We start from the raw sequence: 19564 nt of genomic DNA, 5'->3' as shown, positions 1-19564 counted from the left end.
ACTCTTGCTGTTATACCTGTGTTACAGGAGTCAGGAATGGTTTTGAAGTGAGCAGTGAATGAAATGTGTTATGGTTTTGCAGCTTGCGTTTATATGATGTGCATTCCAGTAGAGTTTGCCCTACGTTTTCAAGTGATAGCACTCACACACGTCAGCCTGCGGCACATGCTGTGCAAAAAAATACAGGGGAACATTATATGCCATTTTATGCTTAAACATTTGTAGACAACATTTCTTCTGAAATTAAAGGTAATTACTAGGGTGTTTGCCCCCCTGTGCTGCAGTAACAGCCTCTATTCTTCTGGGAAGGCTTTACTCTAGATGTTGGAACATTGCTCTGAGGATTTGATTGCATTCAGCTACGAGAGCATTAGTGAGGTCAGGTACTGATGTTGGATGATCAGTTCTGGATCACTCCAGCTCACCCTGGAGTGGTACTTGATGGAGCTCTATCACTGCAGAGAATGCAGTTCCACTGCTCCACAGCCCAGTACTGGGGGGCTACATAAACCTCTAGCCAACACTTAACATTGAGCATGGTGATCTTAGGCTCATGTGCTGCTGCTTCAGAGCATCTCTTTCAGTTGGCAGTGCTTTTCTTTGGGGATTATACACGCTTTGTGTGCAAAGCTGTGTCAGCAATAAATGCACCTTAAAGTAGCTGAAATCAGTAATTAGAAGGAGGGTCTTGATACTTCTGGGCATATAGTGTATCACCTAACAATGTCAGTTTATAAACCTAATGCTATGCGAAAAAGTCAGTTACCCATCTCTGTTAAAGAGAAAGTTATATGTGTTCCTAAAATGTTAACAGATGGCTTGCTGTCTTTGGCCAGAGACACATAATTAAATGATGGCTGCATTGATCAAGTTAGTGCAACCATAAGTCTCCCCATGAGATTAAAATGGACATTAATGAGACATGCAAGCAGTGCCCTAAAGTCCCAGTGAGAAATTGCTGAAACAGAGCCACAGCGCTAGCTCTGAGCGCTAATTGGTAAATGTGTCCTTTTGTGAAAAGCTTGAAGGCAAGCCCTGGTCTCAACGATTCAGTGCATTAGACAAATGGTCAAATACTGAGAAATACTTAGACTTTAACAGTTTGATAAATGTGGCCATTTGTTTGTGGAAAGGCTGAAGGCGAGCTCTAGACTCTAGATTTATACAAAACATCACTATATATGAGCACATGTAGTGGCCAAAACAGAACTGATCCTCTGTCAGTCAGCACACGCATAGAGCTCTTAGTGATATTTCTTATGTTGAGGACAACCAAATCAGTCTATCGTTTTCATTTGAAATGTCCTGCTTAGGCCCAACCTCATTTCTTATTTTTACCCCTATCCCTTTGTTTTTCGAGTGGCACCTTGCCTCTTGGTCCTGAGTTACGAGGGGTAGTGGTTGAAATCTTCCCTATGAAATGGGACCCTCAAATAAAAAGAGCATCACTTCATTAACAGCTACTAGCGCTGCTCTGTAGGCGACCCTGCCAGTCTGCAGTGACAGCAGAGGAGGGTAAAGTTCAGCTCCTCACTGCTGGGCTTTAGTTACATTTAGGGAATCATACGCCTTCAAAGAGGGGGCGCAATTATTTATTATCGCCCACCCCTAATTCTTCGGTGATATGAAGCTGAAGTCAGCTATTCACCAGCATCTTGTTCAAATTTTCCTGTTTCACTTTAAATGCAGCAGCAGTTATATTCTATTCTAAACATGCTATTAGTGATTTTTTTTTTTGCTAGTTATGAAGAAAATGACCATAATACATTGAAATAACATTAAACTAAGATAATACAGTGGTTATCATAACTTTTTAACTGAGAAAATTCTCACATTTGTGGGTTTCTTTGGTCGCTTGTTCAGCCATCTTGCCGTTTTTTCGTTTTTTTTCTCGTAACTCTCTGTTTGGAGTCTCTGAAAAACCTCCGTATGGAGGACCATGTAGCCCAAACACTTCACCGTACCCCTCTATCTCAACAAGAATCGGTACACCCTACTATGCGTGAACGTTCAGAACGGAGGGCTAAGCGCTAAGTGGTAGGGGTGAGGTGGGCCTTATTTTGCCGATTACCCATGTGATCATGTTTTAACAAAGGGCAAGCAAAAAATTGACCTAACTGAGCAACAACAAACCTTGCATAACATTTCTAAATGTGTGTCATCAGACTCACAGTGTCTTATTGTAATAGAGGGCAGTGGGAGAACTTAAGTATGCATTGTCATCATGTAAACTGCCACCTAATCCCTGCTGATTCATTAAGAACATACATTTTAATTGTGTAATCAAGTTTTCTTCTACATGTAAATAAAATTAGGCCATATTACATGCAATGTAGCCTAAAACAGCTGGAAGATCTGTTATTTTCACCCTTGACACAGCATTATCTGTCCTCCAGTTGCTCCCTGCAGTGTTCAGAATCGAATTGAGACATGGGAACTTCACCTGGGTGGTGAAAAGGAAGGAGAAGCACTTCATGGAGCTGCACAGAGAGTTACGAACCTATAAGACCTTACTGAGGATTCCTCTGCCCTCTCGCACGTGAGTACAAGCTGCTTCTTCTCCATCACAGCTACTGTTTCCTCTTTCTCTTTGCACGTATTTCTTATTCTGTCTTACACTTTTGTACCATCTTGATGCATGTAGGCACACAGAGCGGAGGCAGACGGTCAGACACACACGTCAGATGCCCACTCTGCCAAGAGGAGGAGGGGATGAACTGGTCAGGGAGGAGCAAGTGTCCAGCCGCAGGGTTGGTTTTCTCTTTAATGTGACGTTTAATCTGTCACAACACATGAAAGGGTATATTAACATGAATGTTGTGTATGGTCTGATATACAGTGGAGCTGCACCATATTGACAAAATACTAGTCTTGCAAATGTATGGCTGTATGTTGCGGTTGTCATATGCATCGCAGTATGTTAGAAGCACACTGGTGCGTCAGTAGTGCGACATGGTTAAAGACTGACCTACATTTTTTTATGGTGGATTACATAAATACCCTGATTCATTTAATCACTGTGATTAGTTAGAGGACTCATTGGCATAATGCAGAGGTGGATGAGTCTGAATGAACAACAGTCATATGTAAATGTTTGAGCAGCCCCCGTCAAATCTCACATTTTGTTGATTTTCTAAGCGAAAACGAGTTGACTCATCCTCTAAAAGGCAAATTTTAGTGCTAAATTTGTCTTTGTTGGAAGACAATATAAAACAAAACATATCTAAATGTTTACACTGGACATTATTTAAGATTTTAGAGTTCTGAATTATGAGTATGTCTTATTGAATGTGAATAAGAGGAAGATCCCTGGCCAAATGACATATTTTGTTGATTTTCCTAAGTAGAAATAAGTCAATACATCCCCAACAGGGAACAAACAAAATGTGTGATTTTTCTGCTAAATTTAGTGCACAATTTCTGTTTATTTACAGAGTTTAATGTGTGGGTATAAAATAAAACATAAAATATAAAATGTTCCATATTTTTGGCACAGGCCACATTTTATTTATTGTTTTTTCCAGTATGTTAAATAATAAAATAACTTTTTGCAAGCGACTGCGATATCAGTACGGCAAAGGCCAATGTCACAGTAACAATTAACAAAATATAGATTTCTCAGCCCTGCTGTACATTGTATATTGTTTACATTGCATTGAAGTCATATGTGATCTGCTTCCTTTAACAGAGACAGCTGGAAGATTACTTGAATAAACTGCTAAAAATGCCAATGTACAGGAACTACCATGCCACAGTGAGTTCTGATGAGGATTCAGTGTTTTCTGATTGGGATTGTTTAGAATAGCTACACATATTAGACATGACCATTACACTGTGCTGCCCGATGTGTATGATAAATGTCCCATTTGTCTACCTTAGATGGAGTTCATTGATGTGAGTCAGTTGTCCTTCATTCACGATTTGGGACCAAAAGGCTTGTAAGGACTTTTTGTTGATTGAAACTGATACTTGGAGAACAACATTATTGATAGAGAAATCAATGTATATTGAATGACTGTGGAGATCTGAGTTACTGATCCTTGTTCTTTGGCCCTGTTTCTTGTTCAGGGAGGGCATGGTTTACAAAAGGTCAGGGGGTCACCGTATTCCTGGACTCAACTGCTGCGGCCACAGCAAAATGTGCTACCGCTGGTCGAAACGGTCAGTGTCCACTGAATTCATAATGTACTTCGTCTGCATGTGTCCATATTGTAAGTGTGCTCTGAATTATAGAACAGTGTTGAGACTGCGGCGAGCATTTTCCATTCCTTCAGTACTCTGAAAGACTCAGAGACCACCCTTTCATTGATTCAGTTTCCAGCCAAATTTCAGTATCAGGAAAAAAACAGAAAACGTATATTTAATAGAAACTTACACAGAATCCTTAATAACTCAGATAATATGATTTTTTCAGTATTTACTGTGCCCACTCCTTTGGCTTTATTACAGTTTCCCTTCTTTTTGGACTCGCTTTCAGTTTTTCCAAAGAAGTCTGGGGGGATATTTTTTCATATTCAGTGATGTTGAGGTCTGGACTCTGGAGTGGTCAGTCCATTGTTCAGCTTCTTTGTTTGATGTGTCCGTCTCCTTTTCTCAGTGAGGTTCTTCTTGACAGCTTCACATCCTTTCAGACCCATAGCACTGAGTTGTCTTCTCACAGTGGAAAGGATGGACAGAAACACCTGTGGGTGTTTTCAGATCTGAAGCAGCTTGATTTTCTCCTCTCTCTCAGTTTTGGTGTCTACCAGGTCTTGCATGGTTGTTAGGAGGCCCATTTTCTCTGTATCTATTAATCAGGACTCCAATGTTTTGTTTTTTCACTTATTTTCCTTTGACTTTCTCCTTCATTATGCAAGTGGTTTTTTATTTTTCTAATTCCTTCAGAAACATTTCCTGAAAAATTTCTAAGTTGTATGTATTGGCCATTTTGGTAGTGGTGTATTAGTGATGTGTTATTTTTAAAGTATGGTGGATTTAATTGACTCAGTAGAAAAGATTCAGTGTCTCTATCTAACGTTGCTGATTTTCAGGCGTAAATAATGTGGTAACCAGCAGATTTATGGTAAAAGCTTGATCTATCATGCTTGATCCACTCTGTGGCTTTTCAGAGCATCTAGTACTGGGGAGCCATTTACGAAACACACTGTTTAAATTCCTGCATTGGGTTTTGACCCACAAGAAAAAATGACTGATATTCCTTCTAGAACATGTTGAGCTTCCACGCTTTTAGTTCTATAAACTTAGTCCAAATGCCCTCCCCCTTTCTTATAAAAGTAGATTATCTTATAACTGATCTCCGCAGAAATGTCTCCTGGAAAATAACTAGACATTTAATGAATAAAGGGTGTTCTCTGACTTTGCACAGTACTGTATAGCATATATATTTTATTTATATGCCTTCAGCGCTGTTCTGTGATGAGGCTTTGAAACAGTGCAGCAGCAGGTTTATTTTTTTTTACATATTCAGTACATCAACAGTGGTGCGCCTGATTGTAGCACCACCGACACTCATACCACCACAGCACTCCTCCTTAGTAGCTATAAATATTGGTCACAGAAATGGAACAATCCTAACAAGGCTGCGTGATGACGTCGCCAGAGCGGCGCCAAACTCGTGAGGGGGGTGGTGAGAGAAAATGGAGCCCATTGCATTGTGTTTGTTGCTTTTTCATTTCTTCACAGAAGTGGAGGAGATGTTCTTACGTAGTACGATAAACTACACATATACAAATACTTCTAAATGAAATACGATATATGGACGATGTACAATATATGGACGAATTATTTAATTAATCAGTGATTTACACTTAATAAGGTAACAAAGATGAATTCAAGTACGTGAACAACTTACACTGTAAAACGAGTTCTGCTCCAATATCTTTGTTTTCCGTCATTTTCATGGTGCTGTTTTCTTTCCTTTGCGTCATTCGTGCTCAGAGAACTGTGGGTAACCGAAGGCCTGTAAGGACACATGAGTTGTGTCCTCGAAATCACATAGGCTGCATTTCTAGGCTGCATACGAAGGATCCTTTACTTTGGAACTTCAGAGAAATGCAGTGTACCTTGGCTGCAGCCTAGGCTTTGGAATGCAGCTAGAATCTTGTCAGTGGTGGTCCTAAAGTGGTCTCTTTCCATTGATGGACGGAGTAAAGGGCAGCTGATAAACTGTGCAGCAACACACAGTAATTGTATATCTACTCAGTGTACCTATGCAACTGATAAAATAGTTAATGAGTGTAGGTACAAGGTAGGTGTCCTTAATGAAATGACTAATGAGTGTATATATGTTGGTGTCGTGCATGGTGCCCTCTGTAGGTGGCTGGTGGTGAAGGACTCCTTCCTCCTGTATATGAAGCCTGACTCAGGGTCCATTTCATTCGTCCTTCTGGTGGACAAAGAGTTCTCTGTCAAAATGGATTCCAAAGACACAGAGACCAAGCATGGGGTTCGTGTTGACAGCTTGTGCAGGTCTGTGAGCTCCGGTCTTCTGGGCCAGATATCCTATTTCCGGTGGGATGCTGAACAGATTGATGAAACTCTTAATGCTTTTCCGCAGGAACTGGTTCTGAAGTTCTCCAGTTACCGCCAAGCCCGCTGGTGGGGCCAGGCCATCGACGACTTTGTGCGCAAGTATGGCAGTGCCTTCCTCCAGGAACATCGTTTTGGCTCCTTTGCCAAAGAAGCAGAAAACATCCCTGCCAAATGGTAACCGTTTCTTTTTTGTTTAGATCACATCATGGTTCTCATCATTACTTAAAGAATACTGACCAATTGTATATTTCTTCGCATAAAGAACTTAATTAGGCCTGTTTGTTTAGCTTTAGTGCGGCGCAGCGTGTGGAACATTGAATACAAATGATTGTGTGGCACTCCTGGAGCCTTTTAGTCTGTTTTAACATATCAAACTACAGAAAAATGACATATTATGATGTGTATCAAAATTACAAAATTACATTCCTTTTTGATTTTCTTTGGTTCAACACCTGCACTGCGTTGTGCTTGCTCACATCTCTAGTTTTTTTGAGCTGTAGTTTTTGTTTTATTTAAAAAGACCCCAAAAGAGAATAGAAAAATAGTAAAAGAGAATAGAAAAAGAATAGTAGTGCCTTACAAACAGGTTTTATGTGGATGAATGCTGAATGTACTAAGATGTTTTAGCTAGAGCAGTTCTATGGTCAACGTAGTACTTAAGTAGTTCCCCCATTGTTTTTAGAAAGGTACTTTTGCTTTATTCATAATTTTATCGTAGTAACAATACTTAAGAGTTCACGATACATGAAGAAATTTCAATAATACATAACACATTATTTAATTTTTTCTGAGGTTTGATTCGATGTATCAGACAAAAAATCCCCAGTGGTGTAACATTCAGTCAAAAACTCCACTCCACTTTTTTTATTACATACTGTGCTGCACTAAATCCAATTAAACCGGACTAATTATGCTCTCTTTGTAATGAAACGTGCAGCTGGCCAGTTTTCTGTGTATACTATAAATATCTACAGTATGTTCAGAAAAAGCATATTGTGGCATAATTTATTATTCAAATGTGTGTATTGATTTTTTTTTTATTTACCCACAAATACTTCCAGACAAATTCTCCTAAACCCCCCAACAGCGATCCTCACTTACGCATACAGACCTAGCTAAAGTCAATAAGGAAAGAGGAGAAAAACAAAAGAGAAAGAAAGGAGGAAAAAAGAATGTAAAACAAACAAATAAATGAATAAATAAATAAAAAGAGGAAAAAAGACCTTTACGATATGTTTAGTGAGTGAAAATACTCAGTCTCGAAATGTGTCAACCAGTTGCCAGCATTTATAGACCCTGCTGGTTGAACCTCTTGTAATATGGTCCAATAAACAAGTTAAAGATGTACCATAACCTCTTTGATCCATTTGGTGGCTCGGCCCTCTTCCACCTACGGAAGGATCATCTGCTTAGCCAGTTACATGGAAAAGGCTATGATTTCTGTCTGTTATGAAGTTGCTTATATATCCTCTAGAACTACCCCAAATAAGGCTGCCAGAGGATTAGGTTTAAAATGTGTGTTCCAATGTGTGAAAACGTGTTTAAGATATCTAGACAAAAATCCAACACTTTTGGGCTTGTCCAAAATGGCTTTAGGTGCCTGGGTCCCACTTACACCTAAGACAAGTTAGGCCTGTATTTGGATATTCTTGCCAATTTATTTCTGGACAGATGTCATCTACAGAGCACTTTAAACTGTTGTGACATAATTTATCACAACAAAGATAAAATATCGCCTCACTGCCCACCCTTGAACTCTACCCACCTTTGTGTTTGTTGCATTTTTATTATCATTAGCAACATTAGACTTAGCACTGTAGGTAAGTTGTAGTCTGTAGTCCTCTGACTCCTTGAATGTCTCCAGGTGAAGTTGGTTTCACTGGAGTAACCTGAGACAATGGGAGTGAAAGTAATACAGCAGCTGCGATCCTCTGCTGACCCTTTACAGGAATGTGATAGTGTCCGTGTGAGAGACAGCAGCTAATGCTCCAACAATGAAACACCGGTCAGCCACTTCAACCAAGGCCAGGGGAGCTGTTGGTCTTGGCTGAGCAGAATGATTTGTGCTTTAGTATTAGGGCATTAAGCTCCATTAGCCTGCTTGTTACCTGAATAATTCAGTTGTTTAATGGGGTAACAGTAAGTCCATGGATAGTAAACAAGATGCCTTAAATCACAAGAGGATGCCTGGTTCCCTGAAAAAAAAAATACTTTGGAATTTAATATAATAGTGTCTAGTTGGTTTCAACAGCCCACTGCTTCACTGGCAGTAGAAAGTCCTGCCATTTACGTCTGCCTAGACTGTCTGTGCCTTAAATAACTCCTGAGCTAAGTGGTGTCTGCTTAGCATTTAACACTTGCAGTGAAATGGAGAAGCCAATTATGATACATTTCTTATTGGCAGTAAATAGTAAAGAATCGACTGAAGTTTGTGCTTTCTAAAGTATGTTAGGTTCAGTTGACTCAGTAGAAGCAAAACAGAAGTTGCTTATTTCAGAAATAAGTGATGTGGTAACCAACAGATTCATGGTCACAGCTTGATCTATCAGGCTTGGCACACTCTGTGGATGTTATGAACAACTTGTACTGCACTGGGGAGCCGTTTACCAAACACACAGTTTGAATTCCTGCATTGTTTTTTGACTCACTAAAACAGGGGCCGGCAACCTAAATGTTAAGAAGAGCCATTTTGTCCTTTAAAAAATTCTGTCCACCTTGGGAGCCACAACATTTTATGTCCGTTTTACCATCTTGGCTGTAAATGTGTCTCAGTGCTAATGTACTAGTATAGGATAATAAATATAATATAAACAAAAACGTAGACTTACTTTGCTCTGCTTTAAGCTTTAGCTCAGCTGTAGCCGCTGTTCTCGCATCTCTGGCAGGAAACTTTTCTGCAAATATAGAACAGTTTCTTGTAAAATGTCTCTCAGCGCTTTTTAATAAGGCTCAAGTCGCTTCTCATTCACCAGCTTCTTGTTCACATTTTTCCGTTTCACCTTAAATGGTGCCTGAGGCGCCAGAATGTAACTGCTGCACCATTTAAGGTGGAACGGGAAAATTTGAACAAGAAGCTGGCGAATGAGAGTCTGACTTCAGCTTCATGACTTTTTAGTGTTTGACAGTTTCTTGTTGCAGATTAAACGTATCAGGAAACCAGATGGAGTGATTCTAAATGCAAATGAGTCCATTTGTCTCCAAATTATTGATGTTCGTCTTAAATGTTTCTCTTTGCCTTTTTGTTAGCTCCAGCATTTAAGACCATTTAGAACGATCAGCAGAGCTTTATTTTACTGCAAAGGAGGATTATTTTATTTTTACCTAAGGAATCTAATTTTGCTGTGGAACCACAACACGGCAGTAAAAGAACCCCATGTTGCCGACCCTTGTACTAGAAGAAATGACCAATGTCTCTGAAGAATATGGTGGGCATCCACACTGTTAGTTCTATAAACCTAGACAGTATTTTATCACCTAGCATTAGAGGCTAATAGAAGTATTTGATTTGTGGAAAGAAACACTTTACCATTGGTATTAAATAATCCTGATGATGCTGATGATGACTGTGTTATGTTTTAGGTATGTAAACGGTAAAACGTATATGGAAGATGTGGCAAATGCACTGGAGGAAGCTGAGGAGGAGATCTTCATCACTGATTGGTGGTACGTGCAAACAAGACACAGTTTACTCGGGGTTAGCATGGATTTTAGAGCATAGAAATGTCTAGACTGGTTTCTTGATTTGGGTTTCTTGGAGCCATTCAGACAAAGCTGTACCAACATCAGATGGAATTCCCAACAAGTATGAAATGATTGGATTCTCAGTAACTTTGCTGATTTTAAGTTTAAGCAAACATTCTCACTTTGCCCACTGTGCTGTACAGTTCAGGAGGCTAGAAGGAAAGGCTGTTAGATAGGCAACATAGTAGGTAGAGGAAACAGGCTCAACTCATCAATTAAATATTTGATATATAAAAAAACGTAATTTCCAACAAAATTTTCTAGCAGCTTGCTAAAACTGTTATTTATATAGAGAGTGCACAGAGCACGAAAGAAAAGAGGACACCACTGGATGAACAGATGGTGAAGTGTTTGTCCAGAACCTGAGAGATTCAACCAAAAATCAGAGAGCGCCCTTTACTTACTTAATTTCCAGTCAAAAAGGCCATAAAGTTATTAATTTTTAAAAAGATGTATCTGAGGACATTACATATCCACTTGCATAATGAAGGAGAAAGCCAAAGAAAAAGAAGTGAAAACAACAGGAGTTTCCAGGAGTTAAACAATAGTAAAAGATATAGAGAAGATGGGACTCTAATGTCCAAGACCTGGAAGACCAAGAAAACTGTCATCATCAGATAAATGAGGGAGTGTTTCTGTCCATCCTTCCACTGTGAGAAGACGACTCCGCGCTGTGGGTCTGAAAGGATGTGTAGCTGTCAAGAAGAACCTCACTGAGAAAAGGAGACGGACACATCAAACAAAGAAGCTGAACAATGGACTGACCACCCCAGAGTCCAGACCTCAACGCCACTGAATGTGTTTGATTACTTCAGAAAATGATCAACCAGCTTCTAAGACTGAACTTTGGAGGTGTGAAAAATATTCCTGCAGATTTCTTGGAACAACTGAAATCAGTCTTCTAGAAAGATTGGGAGCTGTAATAAAGGCAAAGTTTGGACACAGTAAATACTGACACATTTGATATTATATATAGTTCTTGGTAATTAATGTTAAAAATATGTTCTCTGCTTTTTTTCCTGATGCTGACAAATGAATATCTTTAACTTTATGGCTGTCTTGACTGGAAATTAAATTAATTAAGGGTGGACACTTATATATATATATAAGTATGTCATAATAATTTTGTAAGCCTAACACTAAACCTAACCCTAACCTTTAATCTCAGTAACCAAAAAGAAATGGTCTGGGTTTTGAGTTTTAAACAAATGAAACATGTAGCTTAAGTAAAAAAACACTTTAAATCAGGATCATTTTTCAGCTCATGACAGGACCTGTTTTTCTCTGGTTTTCCTACATAGTCAGGATATTTTACCCAGAAAATGTACAAAAACAAACACACACACACAGAACACATTTGCACAGAAGACGCCTCCGGCAGGGAACAGTGGTCAGAGAGATCTCTTACTGCTATCAGACAGGCAGCAGGTGCACTGTTACAGGTCTGTCAGTCAGCGTGTCAGAAATCCTCTTGTGTAATTGTGTGTGTGTGTGAGTTTTCTACATAAAGGAATAGCACTACACTAGTATTTCCAATGTCCCATGATATCATTGTGTCCCACTACAGGCTGAGCCCTGAGATTTTCCTCAAGAGGCCCGTCGTTGAAGGCAACCGCTGGCGCCTCGATTGCATTCTGAAACGCAAAGCAGTGAGTTAATACAGTGTTGCTCTGAATGGAAATAATCTCAACATCTGTGAAGTTACAGCAGTAACCACAAACTACAAGTTTAATGTTTCCTTTGGCTCATTTTCCTAAGCTCTTCTGTGTGTATGTGGCTAAAACAGTGTAACAGTGAAAGAAAACGGCTTGAGGAGCATCAAGAGTTGAAGTGCTGCCTTAAAATTAGAAAAACAATGTGTAAATGGAAGGTACTACTGTAGGTTAGGCTATATGACTGTAATTATTGTTATTGTGCTAAGTTACATTGCAGTATATCTCAGTTTGCTCTTCTAAGCATATCATTTAATTAATCATTTAATCATTTAAAAGCATATAAAACACTCCCCAACTGCATGTTTCATCACAGAGAGAGCACATTTTGTCCTGTTTAATCTGTTATAGTGCAGTGCAGTGTATGAAATGTTGAATACAAATAGTTGGATTTACACTTTTAATAGTATTTTTCAAATGTATCTGTTCCAACTTTTAAGATGTCAGAAAAAATACATATACTATAGCTAGTGTTAGCAAACTAAAGCCACCAGTTTTGATGTTATTTATAGATAATGTCACACATTCTCTCTCCCATATACATACAGCTATTTTCATCAGTGTTATCATCTCAGTTTAAGCGGAATTTCTGCATAATTTCTGCCTGATTCAGTGTGAGATTTAAACAGAGTCATTTAGAGGAGTTTGATGTAAAATGTTTAAGTATAGAAAAACAGCCCTATATTTTCTTTACAGTGGTCTTAGCAAACAGGGGTTGCAGTGTCTATGATGCAAATACAGTGTTTATTTACTATCCAGAACCACCAGTGAACCTACACGTCCTCAGATTATACATGATGTCAATAATGATAACATAGCTGTAAATTTGGTTTTGTTTGTTTACTGTCTTTGTGTAAGACTCTACGTGTACCTCTCCACCCTGAATTTATTTTAAAAATAAAATCTAAAAAAAGGTTATAGGCCAAAATCATATCCTAAAATATTTGTAAATAGTGTCTCAGCCATTAAGCAATGTATTCTTTACCATTTCGCCTAATATCTTTCTGTGCGGTAACATTAAAAGGCTTCAGACGTCTGGTTCCTGTCACCACCACTGTGAACAATTCTGAAAAACATAGCACTTGTTTTTTTTTTTAATAATGAGGCATTGGGTACCCTCATTTATAATTATCCAAAGGCAGGACTACATCACAGTTGGCCTGGATTTTCTTATATAAACATCATGTACCAACAAAGATGTCATGTTCTTACCCTTTCTATGTTTAATGATGAGGAACTGCCTAAAAATAGATCCCAAACTTGAGTCTGAAGAATGCAGATGTGTCAGTGTTGCTTAACAGATAGAAAACAGCTCTGGATGTCAGTTCAAAAGAGAGTTCAATTTATTTTCAAACAATTGCAAATAGTCGCAAATAATGAACGTGATATTTTTGACTCTGGATGTCTGTGTTAGCAGCGTGTGTATTTGCAGAATGTAACACTTTAGAAAAAAAAAGGTATAAAATGTGACCTGTGCAAAAGTTATGGAACATTTTACAACCCTGTTTCCAAAAAAGTTGGGACGCTTGCAAAATGTAAATAAAAACCTAATGCAATGATGTGCAAGGCATTTAAAACCAGTACAAAGATAACATATCAAATGTTGAAACTGAGAAATTTTATTGTTTCATATATGCCCATTTTGAATTTGATGCCAGCAACACGTTTTAAAAAAGTTGGGACGGGGGTCTGTTTACCACTGTGCTTCATCACCTCTTCTCTTAACAACACCCTGTAAGCGTTTGGGAACTGAGGAGACACTGCTGTAGTTTGGAAGTAAAATGTTTTCCCACTCTTGCTTGATAAAGGATTTCAGTGAAGTGTTTCTGAGCCCATGCAGTGATTTCCTCTACAGAATTATATCTGTTTTTAATGCAGTTCCTCCTGAGGGCCCAAAGATCACGGCCAGCAAATACTGGTTTTTGTCCTTGTCCCTTTCATACAGAGATTTCTCCACATTCTCTGAATCTTTTAATGTTATTATGTACTGTAGATGATGAAAAGCAAAAGTTCTTTCCTATTTTATGTTGAGAAACGTTGTTCTTGAATTGTTGCACTATTTGATTGTGCAGTCTTTCAGAGAGTGATGAACCCCTCCTCATCTTTATCTCTGAGAGACTCAGCCTCTCTGAGATGCTTTTTTATACCCAATCATGTTACTGACCTGTTGCCAGTTAACCTAATTAGTATTAGGTATTTTTTTTTTTAGCATTAAGCAATTTTACCAGTCTTTTGTTGCCCCTGTCCCAACTTTTTTGAAATGTGTTGCTGGCATCAAATTCAAAGTGGCCATATATTTTTTAAAAAACAACAAAATTTCTCAGTTTCAACAATTGACATGTTGTCTTTGTACTATTTTCAGTTAAATATATGATTCAGATGATTTGCACAGCATTGCAATCTTGTTTTAATGACATTTTGCACAGCGTCCCAACTTTTTCGGAAACAAGGTTTTATATTTGATGTTTTAAAGCAAATAAATAGAAACTGTGCAGTAAAATTAGCACAGAAATACCAAATTTACATTTGTTCTCTATGGGGGATATGTTATTTTCAACACAGTTAAACATTTTAATTTTACTGGAGGTGTTACAAATTTTGCATATGAGTATATAAAACTGATAAAAAGTTTTGATGAGTTACGATTAAAAACATTTATAAAAAGGGTAAGATTAAGTGAGTCATAATTACTGGTGTATTGTTATCTGCCTTGTGGTTTTTGCAGCAAAAAGGAGTGCGGATATTTGTGATGCTGTATAAGGAAGTGGAACTGGCCCTAGGAATCAACAGTGAATACAGCAAAAGGACTCTGCTGCAGCTCCACCCCAACATCAAGGTAAAAGCAGAGAGAGAGTTAATAAGGCCAGAGACGAGGAGAGCAAATAAAAGATGAAAAAATGACAAGAAAGGAATATGAGAGAGGAATATGATGTCCTCCTTCCGCAGGTGATGAGACATCCTGACCATGTGTCATCCACTGTCTACTTGTGGGCTCATCATGAGAAGATTGTGGTTATTGACCAATCAGTGGCCTTCGTGGGCGGCATTGACCTGGCGTATGGGCGCTGGGACGATCGGGAGCATAGACTGACCGATATTGGCAGTGTGACCAGAACTCTAAACACTTCTGCAGAGGTGAGTCACATCTAGAATCAGAGCCAGGGGTGTAAATCTTAACCTCATGACAATTCAGGTTTGATTCTTTAAATCTCAAATTTCTAAATAATTTTATTTGATTCAGTTATTTTGGTACCATTTAGATTTTTTTTTAAAATAAAAATGTCACTGGAGGAACTATTTCCACAGTTACCAGGCAATGAAAACAATACACCAATCTTTACTTTCTCAGCACTTTTATTTTCAGTTTTCACATTTCAAAAATACATACTTTACGCATGCGTTATTGAATGTTATTATAATTAATTACAATCCATTCTAACGTTACAAATCTGAGTTTTGTAGTTCCTATGTAGGAGTTCGAAATTCACCGGAATTTGCTGTGGTGGTCACTCTAAACTAATCTTGCTCTCCTCTGCAGAATGTGGGGGAGGCTTCTCCTACCATGGCTGCGCCTTCAAACGGTCCAGGTCCGCCTCAGAATGGTAAAAGCTCAGGCTCAGAGTCAGTGGAGCAGCCCAAGCTGAAGGGCTATGGGAAGAACAAGAGAAGTCGCTTCAGTATCCGTAAGCACCTGCAGAAACACGGCCTGGCCCCTGCCGACAGCGTGAGCAGCATAGACAGCTCAGAGGAAAGTAAGTTCAGCTTTATCATGACATGATGCAGCATGTAAACATATTCAATCTGCACAAGCAGTTGTCAAGCATCTTTTCAGCTCAGGCCTTCTTAATACTGATATCGCACAGGACAATATGCAAATAGCCCTTTATCATGCTACTGCATTCTTTATTTATATGTTGTTAGCATCCTCAACAGTCCCATATCGTGCAGCCTTAACTGTGTAGAGTGCTGTGAAAAGAATTTGCACCCTTCCTTTTTTTGTTTTTGCATATTTGTCATATTTTTTTGTTTCAGATTGTCAAACAAAAGGCAGCCTGAGTAAACACAAAATACAGTTTCTAAATGATCATTTCATTTATTGAAGGAAAAAACGTATTCAGCAATTACTGGCCGTGTGTGAAAAAGTAATTGCCCCCTTAGTTAATCAACCAGTTAACCAAATTTAGTTGATAACTGGGATCAATTCAACGAGACACACCATGGTTTAAACTAAGCATCACTTAAATAGAATCTTCCCATCAGTGTGAAAAAGGTATAGCACCAAAAAGGCTTCTGCTGTGGTTGTGATGCTTCTAACAGTAGAACCCTTTTTGGTGCTATGTAAAACCATTTTCAAAAACTTCACCAAGGACCATTTAAGCATGAAATCCTTTTTCTGTACTAAAGAACCCTTGAAGAAACATCTTTTTTAGAGTGTAATTTATGGGAAACTGGGTGGGTCCCAGTTATGAGATAAGAAAATCCTCACCATTCTGAGTAAGTCTGTTGTGGGTCTGAACAGTTCCTGTAACTTGTGAGTCATACTAGAGATACTATAATGGCAGCCTTTCCTGGAAGGGCATTTTTTAATCAGTTCTTCTTTTTAAATGTATTTTTAAATGGCTTTCTTTACTTGACCTTATATGAGAAGAATGGCTTAACATGTATACTGTATTTGCAAATCCAATTCCAAAAAAGTTGGGACAGTAAGTAAAATGTGAATTAAACAAAAGTGGTGACTTGCAAATCCTTTTTGACCTATATTCAGGTGAAACCATACAAAGACAAGATTTAATGTTTCAGCTAATTCACTTAATTTGTTTATTATCTGTACGCTTATTCTAAATTTGATGCCTGCAACATGTTCCAGAAAAGTTGGGACGGGCATTTTTACCAGTGTGTTACATCACCTTTCCTTTTAACACTGTTCAGTAATCGTTTGGGAACTGAGGTCACCAGTTGTTGTAGTTGTGAAAGTGGAATTTTTCCCATTATTGCTTGATATATAATTCGGGGTCTCGACAGTCCAGGGTCTTCGGACACGTTGTTAATGGGAGACTTGGCGTTGACTTGTGAAACAACCTGGGGCCTGAAAAAGACGTCATCTAGATGGCAGCATACGTTGCTCCATAATGCGTATATACCCCACAGCATTAAAGGGGCCTTCACATATGTGTAAGTTACCCACTAACACACCCCCATACCATGATAGACAAGGGCTTTTGAACTTTGCATTGACAATCTGAATGGTCCTTTTCCTCTTTACCCTGGAGAACACGATTTCCATTATTTTCAAAACATTTTGAAAAGTGGACTCGTCAGACCTCAGCACAGGTTTCCGCTTTGCATCAGTCCGTCTCAGATGAATTTTACCCAGCAAAGTCAGCGGTGTTTCTGGATGTTTTTGATGCATGGCTTCTGTTTTGTGTTGTCTTAACTTGTCTTAACTTTCTTGAGTTTTAACTTGCATTTGTAGATACAGCGAAGAAGTGTGTTTACTGACAATAGTGTTCTGAATTTTTACAGAGCCCATGTGGTTATATTTATACAGAAGCATGTCATTTTTTAACACCGTGCCATCTGAGGGATCGAAGGTCACAGGCATTTCATAGTGGTTTTCAGCCTTGCCCTGTACGCACAGAGATTTCTCTCAGATTGAGAAATGCTGTTTTTAAATCATTCTCAAACGACTTTCGTGAATGCTCCTTCTATACCCAAGCATGATAGCATCACCTGTTACCTATTCACCCGTTTACCTGTGACATGTTCCAAAACAGGTGTTTTTGATCATTCCACAAACTTCCTAGTCTTACACAGCCCCTATCCCAACTTTTTGGACTTTGTTGCAGGCATCAAATTAGGAATTCGTGTATATTTACAAAAATCAAAAATCGATTAAATACCTGTAAAAAACAGTTTGCAAATCACTGCTGTTTTTATTTGCGTTCCCATCTTTTTTGGAATCAGGGTTGTATTTGAGGACCCAACATTGTATGCATGGCTGCCCTTTTCTGCAGGTTATTCTAACAGTATTTGCAGCCAACAGAATTTGATTCCACTTAAATGGATGGAGTTGAGGGTGCCTATACCCTCTTGTCTATGTCAGGCTGGTGAGTGAGGAGTGTGATGATTTTAGGAGCTGCTGTGTGTTTCCTGTGAACCCTGTCCTAAGTGCTGATCCAGGATCCCCTTTCAGTTAATGCAACCATAATTACTGCTCTCTATTACTATTTTTTAAAATTTAGAACTTGATCCCTGATCAGCACAACAGGGAACATTCTCTTTAAGCACAGTGTGCTTTGATGTACTCAGAACTTAAAGGAATACTCCAGCGTTCTCAACCTATTCTCTGTCTGCCGCTTCTATAGCATAACGTTGATTACCATGGACAATACTGATTAGGTACACAGAAAAGAACATAAAACATCTTGACTTGATACACACTTATAATAGAAGCCAATGGGCAGTTGAATTTTACTGAATTTTAGTTTACTGAATCAGTAAACTTTTAAATTCAAATCACATTTTTCTACAACACTTTCTTTAATTATTTATATCTTTGATTTGTAAAAAAGTTAAACTGTATAATTTGTCCTCTCAGTTGTGGTAATATGTTACCAGCGTAAAGGTTTGGGTGGAGTTTTCACAATCTCCGGCCTGCTGAAAATTTCATGCAACTAGTTTCATGCTCTGATTTGCATGCAACTTGAGAGTTTCCCGCAACACATTGTTAGTCCACTAGTCAAATTGGCAGCTATTATTTTTGATACATTGCATCATTCTCGCTGTTTAACATCTGCGAGGTGTTTTTTGCATATTTGCAGCATTTTTGTCATCTTCACATAATTTTTCCAGTGGCATTGTGATTTTTTTTTCCCTTTGTTTCTGTCTTATATTTATCTATGATTCTTTGTTGTACATTTTAACTTTTAAATCTATTGTGTAAATGTCAAACCTTTACATCACAGGTTCGTAGAGGAGCACATCTCAGTCTGTAGTAATTTTCACTCTTTGGTAGCCAAAACAGTCTGAGCATTGTGTAAAATTAGGGAGGTGCCCAAAACAGAGGAATTTAGTAATCTAGCTAAATAAATCATGATAATAGCAGGCTAGCAGAGAGGCAGCTGTTCTGTCTTCTGTTTTATTTTATTGTCCATAGATCTGGGAAATCCGTCATTTAAAATGATCACCTGACTCATTATCAACTTTCATGAAACTTGTTCCACAGTGTTGAGACACTTGCAGCTGAGTTTCAGCTGAGATGCAGGACACTTATATTATGTGTATATATATATATATATATATATATATATATATATATATATATATATATATATATATATAATATATGATATTGTGCAACTCAGCAAATCAGTTCTATGTAGGTTTCAAGTAGGATATGCATGAGTGCTCGGTTAACTGTGGGAGGTGCAATTATTTGAATGCTGATATCGGTATTTAGGTACCTCATTCCTTTTCATCACTGGAAGATGGAGAAAGCTATACAGACTAACATTTCAATGAAACACTGCTTTTATGTTTTAACAGGACTGTACAATATTAGAGTTTTGCTTATATCTCAC

The 19564-nt window shown here is 38.4% G+C and overlaps 1 protein-coding gene across 1 annotated transcript in view; it reads left to right on the top strand.

Moving 5' to 3' along the window:
- Positions 1 to 19564, top strand: part of pld1b (phospholipase D1b) — a 96583-nt gene that overhangs the window by 56931 nt on the left and 20088 nt on the right. Inside the window, exons 4-16 of the mRNA XM_036558191.1 lie at positions 2397 to 2539; positions 2645 to 2750; positions 3689 to 3754; positions 3880 to 3938; positions 4069 to 4161; positions 6316 to 6472; positions 6557 to 6705; positions 10111 to 10194; positions 11840 to 11921; positions 14710 to 14820; positions 14931 to 15119; positions 15523 to 15736; positions 17999 to 18091. Coding sequence (XP_036414084.1) covers positions 2397 to 2539; positions 2645 to 2750; positions 3689 to 3754; positions 3880 to 3938; positions 4069 to 4161; positions 6316 to 6472; positions 6557 to 6705; positions 10111 to 10194; positions 11840 to 11921; positions 14710 to 14820; positions 14931 to 15119; positions 15523 to 15736; positions 17999 to 18091 — 1546 coding nt within the window. The remainder of the gene's footprint in view (positions 1 to 2396; positions 2540 to 2644; positions 2751 to 3688; positions 3755 to 3879; positions 3939 to 4068; positions 4162 to 6315; positions 6473 to 6556; positions 6706 to 10110; positions 10195 to 11839; positions 11922 to 14709; positions 14821 to 14930; positions 15120 to 15522; positions 15737 to 17998; positions 18092 to 19564) is intronic.

The sequence above is a fragment of the Colossoma macropomum genome, unplaced genomic scaffold, assembly GCF_904425465.1.
Source record: "Colossoma macropomum unplaced genomic scaffold, Colossoma_macropomum, whole genome shotgun sequence".
NCBI classification, from domain to species: Eukaryota; Metazoa; Chordata; class Actinopteri; order Characiformes; family Serrasalmidae; genus Colossoma; species Colossoma macropomum.
The sequence above is the reverse complement of the archived record's forward strand: the minus strand, read 5'-3'. Positions and strand labels throughout refer to the sequence as shown.